Here is a 9,051-nt window from a genome sequence, read left to right as displayed (position 1 = left end):
ACACTCTGACCTGGAATTTATCTCAGGTCCCTTCTAATATTATGATTTTACTAGAGGCCTGGTGCACAAAATTTGTGCACTGGGCCCGGGGGGGGGGGGGGGGGGGGGGGTGTTCCCCTCAGCCCAGCCTGCGCCCTCTCGCAGTCCAGGACCCCCCAGGGAATGTCTGAAGCCAGCAGTCAGACATCCCTCTCACAGTCTGGGACCCCTTGTTCCTTACCGCCCGCCTGCTCGCTGCTTCTTACCACTTGGCTCGCTGCTCCTTAGCACTGCTGCTGAGGCAGGAGAAGCTCCCTCCACCGCTGCTGCGCTTACCAGCTATGAGCCTGGCTTCTGGCTGAGCGGCGCTCCCCCTGTGGGAGCGCACTGACCACAGTGGTGGGGGGGGTTGTGGGGGGCAGGCGGGCAGCTCATGCGTTGAGCATCTGCCCCCTGGTGGTCAGTGCGCATCATTGTGACTGGTCATTCTGGTTGTTCCGCAGTAACAGTCACTTAGGCTTTTATTATTATAGATGTGTTACATCCTCCATTACATCCATCAGATAAGGCCATGGATTAAGCAGTAGGCAATATTCCTCTAACGATACAGCCGCAGTGGACTTGAAATCTTCCACGTGTTACTTTTTCCTCTTGCTACTTAACTGAGTATTATGTATGTGTATGTTGCATTCTAAAAAACTAGAGGCAAAGGTATGTGTGCACGCACACAGTGGGATGAGAAGAAGGGAAGGGAGGGGAGGAAGGAAAGGGAGGACAGATATAGTATTCTTAGAATCAGTAAGAACAACACATACAAATGATGACATTTAAAAATCGGTAGCAATAACTCACAACTTAAAACAATGCCTTCATGTTGTATAATGCCTTGCAGTTTTGAAGTGCTGACCTGAAGAAGAAATATGCCTGGACTGCTTATGATTAACAGGGCCCAAATTCATAATCAGAGTCTAGCAGCCATTGTTTACAGAAGCCTCTCACACACTCATGCATATGAGGGAAAAGTGGCAGATTAAGCTGCCAAGACGCCTGCACTGCTTGCGGACTCTGAGCCCAACGGGCTGAGACTTGCCCTGTCCAATCAGAGCTGCACAACTATTAATCCTCATTTGGTCTTTACTGACCAATCAGAGTGGCTCCACAACACCAATCAGAACACATAATTCTCACCAATCTTGACCATGCTGTTTAAACCAGTCAAACTACAAATTTGGATTCTTCTTTTGCATAATAATAGACCAACCAGGGACCCTGTTGGACACTTTTTCTATGTAAGGGGGCCTCCCTTTTGTCTCAGAGTAGCACATTCTCAGTTTCCTCCAGAGACTGTATTTTCCCCAGTTTGTACACTGTTTACCTGAGTAAAATTTCTCCTTAAAAATATTTTATTGATTTCAGAGAGGAAGGGAAAGGGAGAGAGATAGAAACATCAATGATGAGAGAGAATCATTGATCAACTGCCTCCTGCACTCCCCACACTGGGGATCAAGCCTGCAATCCAGGCATGTGCCCTGACCAGGAATCTAACTGTAAGCTCCTGGTTCATAGGTTGACACTCAACCACTGAACCACACAGGCCGGGCAAATTTTCTCCTTTTTACTGCACCCCAGATTGGGACTCCTGTTAGCATTGGATTGATGGCAGTGAACTTCTGTTGACAGAAGTAAGTCCATATCCATTGTCTCATTTTATAAACGTCCAAAGAACTCGGTGAGACAACCGGGTCAGGCCCATTTCAAACTGGTTCGGAGAAGACAAAAGCCCCACAGCTAATTTCTGATTGGCTGTCAATTAGAATCCCAGTTTTCTGACCCTCTGGTAATGCTCTTCCCAGTCAAAAAGTTCAAAACCTATAAGATTTCTTCTACAAAACAGTGGGCCTGAGTACCTCAAAAACAGTGGGCCTGAGTACCTCAAAAAGTCACTGTCGTAAAAGGCAAAGAATGGCTGAGATTTCTAGCAATCCAAGCGCTTCTCCTTTCTGCCCGAGGTTTGTGGGAATTCAGTCGCACTCAATACCCAATGAGGCAACTCTTAACCAATGAGGGATGAGAGCTGGTGGATAAATACTCCCTCAGGGAGACAATCCTGGAATCCTCTCACTGAAATCCTCAGAAGCTTCCAGAGGTATCAAGCCCTAGTCCAGTCATCCAGAGCAGGAACCAACTCAAAATGCAACTTGGAATCAGCTTTTCTTCACTGTTGCATTCTGACAGTGCCCCATATCAAGTGCCTGCACTCAAGCCCTTGTCTCAGGCTCTGCTCTCTGAGAGGTACCAGGCCGAGATTTTTTCCAACACTGGGTGTTACAGGGAAGACTGAGACCAACCAGCCTGGTGTTTTCATTGCTTTGTGTATAAACTATTTTTTCTAGATGCTTCTCCTTTCTTCTTTATCATTAAAGTGTTAAAATTCTATCAGAATGCAATCAGATATGCAGCTTTTTTCCAATAATTTGCCTGACACATTGTACTTGCTCTAAATTTTCAGATTGGGGTCTTCTTTGGATCAAGAAATTATCTCCTTCCTTGATTACTGCTTCTGCTATGATTCTCTCATCCCTTTCTGAAATTCCTCTCACTAACAGATTGGATCCCTTTCACCTGTCCCACTTGCAACTTTCATCATTTTCCTCTGAGTTCGGGACAATCTCTCCCGTTTGTCTCCTGCTGAGCTAGCTGGATTTTCAGCAGTTTTTAGCCACGTGTTAGCCTGTTGGGGTGTGGCTGCATTGGCTCAGGTTCCCTGCTCACTCCCTTAAGCAGATATAGATAACATGCCAACTATTGTACTTAGCTGTTTTCTTTGCTCAGATGGAATTCCTGCCCAGCCCTCTTTGCCCATGTTTTACTAGTACGGGCACCCAAATTTCTCCTTCTAGGTGCACGTCCTCCACAGTATCAGTGGTCACAGCACAGATGAGGCTAACCCAAGGGTGGGCAAACTTTTTGACTCGAGGGCCACAATGGGTTCTTAAAATGGACCGGAGGGCTGGAACAAAAGCATGGATGGAGTGTTTGTGTGAACTAATATAAATTCAAAGTAAACATCATTACATAAAAGGGTACGGTCTTTTTTTTTATTATTTCAATAGTTTTATTCATTTCAAACATTTTAACAAGAAGAATGTAAACACTAATTATTATAATTTGAAACTTCAAAAAATGGAGGAATCATAGCACTATAACATACCTTATATTGAAGATGGCAAAGGCAAAATAAAATTGCCTAACAAAGGAAAGGTACAAAAGCCTTTCAAATTAAACTTAAATATAATAAAATAATTTAAAACTAAAACAAATAGAAAAGAACAAAATGTGTAAACAGTAAATTAAACATTTTCTTTAGTGCAACTTTTAAATTATGCCTGGGACGTAGATGTAGATGGCAATGTAGACTGGGTTGAAAGGTTTTTGGTCTTTAAAACATCAACTTCAGTGGGAACAGTGTTGTTGGTCTCCTTTTTAGCTAATGCTCTGATACTGTGCTCTCCAGGGGCGTGTCTCCCTACATCACCACGATAACGTGTCTACACATTCCCAGGGTGATGTCGGGGGACGCGTCCGCGGGCATTACAAGGAGCCTCTGGAAGATTGAGAGGTTGTTCCTTCTACTGAATGGGCAGATATAAATGCGCCCACTCAGAAGAAGGAGCTGCGGCCGTGTTTCCCGACGTTGCCATGTTAACACTGCTGCTGGTGAAGGAGCGGAGGGGAGAGCAAGAGAACCCTCCGCTCTTTTGGCTCCGCGGGCCGGATAGAACAGTGGAACGGGCCGGATCCGGCCCGTGGGGCCGTAGTTTGCCCACGGCTGGACTATCCTCATGCTCACTCTAAAAGTGGGCATTTGACCCAGTTGGGGCCAATCAGAGTGAATCTCTCTCGGCTAGGATGGGTAACTGATAGAATATAAACCTGGAGCTATTGGTGGCCATCTTTGCCACCAAGGGGAAGAACTTGTCAGAGAATCGGGATCAAAACAAAGAAATGCAGAACCAAGACATAGATCAGGAGATACATTTCTGTCTGCTGAGCACCTGGGTTCTGCAGTATCTGAGCATGACCTACCCCTGCACCTTTCTATTTCCTAAACCTACAGATTCCCCTTTTTGCATAAGCTGATTTGAGTTGATATTCTGACATTTACAACCGAAGATCACTAATGAAGGTTACATATAAATGTGGTCCTTTATTGAGACTGTATTTGCAGTGTGTAGTGGAAAGAGAAGAGATACTTGAAATTAAGACTAGTTTGCGTTTTTAAGCTTCACCACTTATCAGTTCATAGACACTGTGCTGTGGTCTGAATGATTTTAACCCCCCTCAAATTTTATATTTAATTCCCCCCACCAAGCTGATGGTATAAAAAGGTGTGGCCTTTGGGAGGTGATTAGGCCATGAGGGTGGAGCCCCCATGAATGGATTAGTGCCCTTCTGCCAAGTGGGAATACAATGAGAAGTCTGCAATCCTAAAGAAGGCTCTCCCCTGACCAGCCTGGACCCCTGATCTCAGACTTGCAACTTCTAGAACTGTGAAAAATAAATTTCTGTTGTTTATAGGCCACCCAGTTGGTGATATCTTCTTATAACATTAAATACATCATTTCTGAGCCTTATTTGTTATCTTTTTTTTTTATTTAATCTTCATTCGAGGATATTTTTTCCATTGATTTTTAGAGAGTGGAAGGGAGAGGGAGAGACAGAGAGAAACACCAATGTGAGAGAGACACATCAATTGATTGTCTCCCACATGTACACTGACCAGGGCCAGGGACTGAGCCTGCAATCTGACCAGGGCCAGGGACTGAGCCTGCAACCGAGGTACATACCCTTGACCGTGATCAAATCTGGGACCCTTCAGTCTGAAGGCCGACACGCTATCCACTGAGCCAAACCAAACTGGGCCTTATTCCTTATCTTTAATGTGGAGTAAGATCCTACTTACTTCACAGATCTGTTTGAGCAGCAACTGTGCAATCTGTTTCAAAGTGCTTGGGGACATAAGGCATTCTGAAAAGGTTCCCATGCATTAACAGAGACATGTCATCATGCTTCAAAGACTGTTTTCACACAATTATGCTGTTTGGTAAGCTGAATATGGCTACTTACCTATTGTGAACATTAAAATGATTGTGGTATATAGATATTGAATGAATTAAAATTTTTCTAATTCCAAACATATTCATCAGCTAAGCATATTATGTTTATACAAGGTTTGAAAAGAATTGTCTTTGCTTTTAATGAGTTATTGTCAGTATTGTACAAAGTACATTGCCCCCCAAAATTAGCACTTAGTTGTTAAACTTTACAGAGGAGCATGTATCACTTAAAGCATAAGTGGAATTGAACCCATCATGGGCACAGTCACTAGCTTCAGCTCATATGGAATGACTTTATCCTCTGCAAAGCTTACTAACTAGAGGTACTTGAAAATTATTATATTGATTATAACACCATAAATAACTGTAAAATAATGGATTTTTTTTTCCTGAGCACACACACATTTTCTCTTTTTTATTCCTAATGCTAGTGTAAGCAGAAAGGACACTTTCCTCCAGCCACTCCATGTGGGCTCTCATCCAATAAAAGGGACACAGACACTAAAGAATGATCATACAAAACACTAAATATATCATTTCCCATTAGCACAGCACACGTCCTATTCCTGGTAGTGGAAATTAGGCTATGCTAATGTAAGAGCCCAATAATGAGAGCATAAAAATTAATACTCATCTCTATGATGAGTTTCAAGTTTCCAAGAATCAACCTAATTCTCTTTTTAATGTTCTAACTGGTAGAAAAGTTAGGCAGCTGTTTGTGAAAGAAGAAAGAAGAGTGTGATGGTTAATTTCATATGTCTGCTTGGCTAGTTCATGGTATCCAGATATTTGGTCAAGTATTATTCTAGATATTTCTGTGAAGGTATTGTTTAGATGAGATTAACATTTAAATCAACATACTTTGAGTAAAGCAGATTATTCTTCATAATGTGGTGGGTCTCATCCAATCAGTTGAAGGCCTTAATTTAAAAAAAGACAGTTTCCCCAAAGAAAAGGCAATTCTGCCAGCAGAATACTTTTGTCCTTGAATTGCAGCATCATCTCTTCCCTGAGTCTTCAGCCTGCAGATTTTGGATTTGCCAGTCCCCACAATCTCATGGGTCAATTCCTTAAAATAAATATCGTTCTTCATCTATGTATCTAATCTGTAGCTATAGCTGTATCTATATCTATCTATCCTCTTGGTTCTGATGACAGATTTTGTTTCTTCAGCTCAGCCCTTGGTATTCTTCCATGAAAATGATTTGACGTGTGTCCTCTAGCTTCATCTACTCTTGACAAATCTCCAAACAGATCCCAATCTCTAGCCCCATCCCTAGGATTTTGACCATTCATTAAGGAGAGGCTCATACCTGCTCATTTAATCTTAGCAGCAGGGTCATTCTTTATGGTAGGCTGGTGAGGCCCTCTCAGTTCAGGGTTCTCATCTTTAATAATACCTGTAGAGGCTTTATAAAAGAAACAAAGATATTACTTCTAAAGAGCTACACCTACAAGAGGGAGGGTATTAATAAAACATAATTTACTAGATAACTATTTTTTAAACATTTTTATTTATTTCAGAGAAGAAAGGAGAGAGAGAGAGAGAGAGAGAGAGAGAGAGAGAGAGAGAGAGAGAGAGAGAGAGAAACATTAATGATGAGAGAGAATCATTGATTGGCTCTTGCATGCGCCCTATTGGGGATCAAGCCCACAACCTGGGCATGTGCCCTTGACCGGAATTGAACCTGGGACCCTTCAGTCCGCAAGCTGACACTCTATCCATTGAGCCAAACCAGCTTGGGCGATAACTATTATACTAGATATGAATATAGTTTATCAGAGTTTTCCCCAACAGATTTGCCCAAAGGCCCACAGCTGTGTTCTGAATGCATATTGGTTATCAGATTCTAGAGCTGATATTCTTAACCACTACAGAAAACTGTCTCCTAAGACTCTATGGAGAAATGTGATACTAAATACATAAATAAATAAATACAAATATACAAACGAAACCCACACCAATTATGTTAGAGAACTGAAGGGAATTTGGTATCCTTATAAATCTTTATGAATGACTCATGAAGGATGCATTTCATTGTTCAGAATGTATAAGGCATTTATTAGTAACTGATAAGACCTGAAAAGCAAAAATGAGCACTTCTCTATAAGGAACTGTCATTGATGATGTGTTTAACTGTATTCAGAGTCATGTGATGATGAGATTGATTCCATAATTTAATGCAATTAGTTCCCAAGGTAGGTGCTGAGAAACAGCAATCCTGAAAGTTTCAAGAACTCTAGGGTTAAAAACAGTTTGAAGGTAAGTGGCCTTGTTCTCCGCCTTTCTCTCTTGAGTCTGCTGACACTGCCCCGCTCTCTCCTCAGCCTCTGGCTCACTCTCTCCTTGAGACCAAGCACCATGCCTTCAATTAAGTTGCAGAGTTCTGATGGAGAGATATTTGAAGTTGATGTTGAAATTGCCAAACCACCTGTGACTCTCAAGACCATGTTAGAAGATTTGGGGATGGGTGATGAAGGCGATGATGAGCCAGTTCTTCTACCCAATGGTAATGCAGCAATATTGAAAAAGGTCGTTCAGTGGTGCACCCACCACAAGGGTGACCCTCCTCCTCCTGAGGATGATGAGAACCATGAAAAGCAAACAGACGATATCTCTGTTTGGGACCAAGAATTCGTCAAAGTTGACCACGGAACACTTATTGAACTTATTCTGGCTGCAAACTATTTAGACATCAAAGGTTTGCTTGATGTTACCTGCAAGACTATTTCCAATACGCTCAAGGGGAAAACCACTGAAGAGATTCACAAGACTTTCAATATCAAAAATGACTTTACTGAAGAAGAGGAAGCCCAGGTACACAAAGAGAACCAGTGGTATGAGGAGGAGTGAAAAGTTGTGCCTGACACTGGAACACTGTAAGGATTGTTCCAAACCCTAGTTGCACTGCTCTGTTTATAATGGTTGATATTAGACAAACAGCAGACAAATGCAGCAGCGAATCAATTGTATTAGCAGAATATTGTCCTCATTGCAACTGTATTAGCAGAATATTGTCCTCATTGCATGTGCGGTTTGGGTCCAGATTCCAAACCTATGGCTGAGTTTCTTCCAAGGTGATCAAAAGTATCTTTTTTCTTTGCTCTGAATAAAACTGAATTGTGAATTCTCTATAGAAAGTGGCATTTTAGGCTTTCCCTCTCTTTGCAAAGTGATTTCTGCCCAGTTTATTGTCCAGTTAACTCGAGTTTAGTGACTTCTTAAAAGTTGGCATTGTAAATAAAACAACTTGCAAAAGTTTCCTGAAATAGAAAAAAACCGTTTGAAAATATTGCATTTTTTTTGAAATTAGCAAAGCACTTCAGTGTACAAATGATTTTGAGAAGTTCCACAGTAAGAACAGGTATTTAACTATTAACCTAACATGTCCTAAATTTATCTGGCCATGGAACACTTTTTTTTTTTTTCATAACATTTGTTAACATCCTTTAGGATTTGTGTCCTTCAAGCACATTTTGGAAAATGCCGTTTTATAATGATGAAGGGAACAAAAGCAACAGCGAGCACTGTTATGTTACTGAATCCTCATAACAACCCCATGGCTGGTATTATTGGATTTGCTGCTTGTAGAGGGCACCTGGGAAGGCACCTGGGCATTTCTTTAAATTATTGTCAGCTGAGTCCTAGGCGACAGGCAGAGCCGCATCTTGGATACACATTCCCCAAGAAGGAGGAAGTGTTATCAGTACTGACTCTTACCTCTGCCCCAGGTGTCGGGTAGTGGGACTTTGATATGTAAATCCAGTCAAGCACCAGGAATGCTCGGGCCTACTCAAGAATGCAAATAAGCTCCTTTGATCCTAAGTTTTTGGTGAAACCCCCTGGTATTTGGGGGTATAAAATAAACTTGCTGTGTCGGCTCTGGGCCCCTGTCCCTCCATCAGAGAGGACGGTGGTCCCACCCGGTCCCAGCTTTTTCCTTCTGTCTTCGTG

General features: G+C 42.2%; 1 protein-coding gene across 1 annotated transcript; it reads left to right on the top strand.

Moving 5' to 3' along the window:
* Window positions 1–7,458: 7,458 nt before the first annotated feature.
* Window positions 7,459–7,950, top strand: LOC308248491 (S-phase kinase-associated protein 1-like; the record flags this gene model as incomplete). Its single annotated transcript, XM_080668596.1, has 1 exon — window positions 7,459–7,950. The coding sequence occupies one exon, from the start codon at window positions 7,459–7,461 to the stop codon at window positions 7,948–7,950; it is 492 nt and encodes a 163-aa protein (XP_080524722.1).
* Between the last annotated feature and the right edge of the window lie 1,101 nt (window positions 7,951–9,051).

Source organism: Plecotus auritus (genome assembly GCF_963455305.1).
Source record: "Plecotus auritus genome assembly, chromosome: 1".
Taxonomy (NCBI): domain Eukaryota; kingdom Metazoa; phylum Chordata; class Mammalia; order Chiroptera; family Vespertilionidae; genus Plecotus; species Plecotus auritus.
The sequence above is the reverse complement of the archived record's forward strand: the minus strand, read 5'-3'. Positions and strand labels throughout refer to the sequence as shown.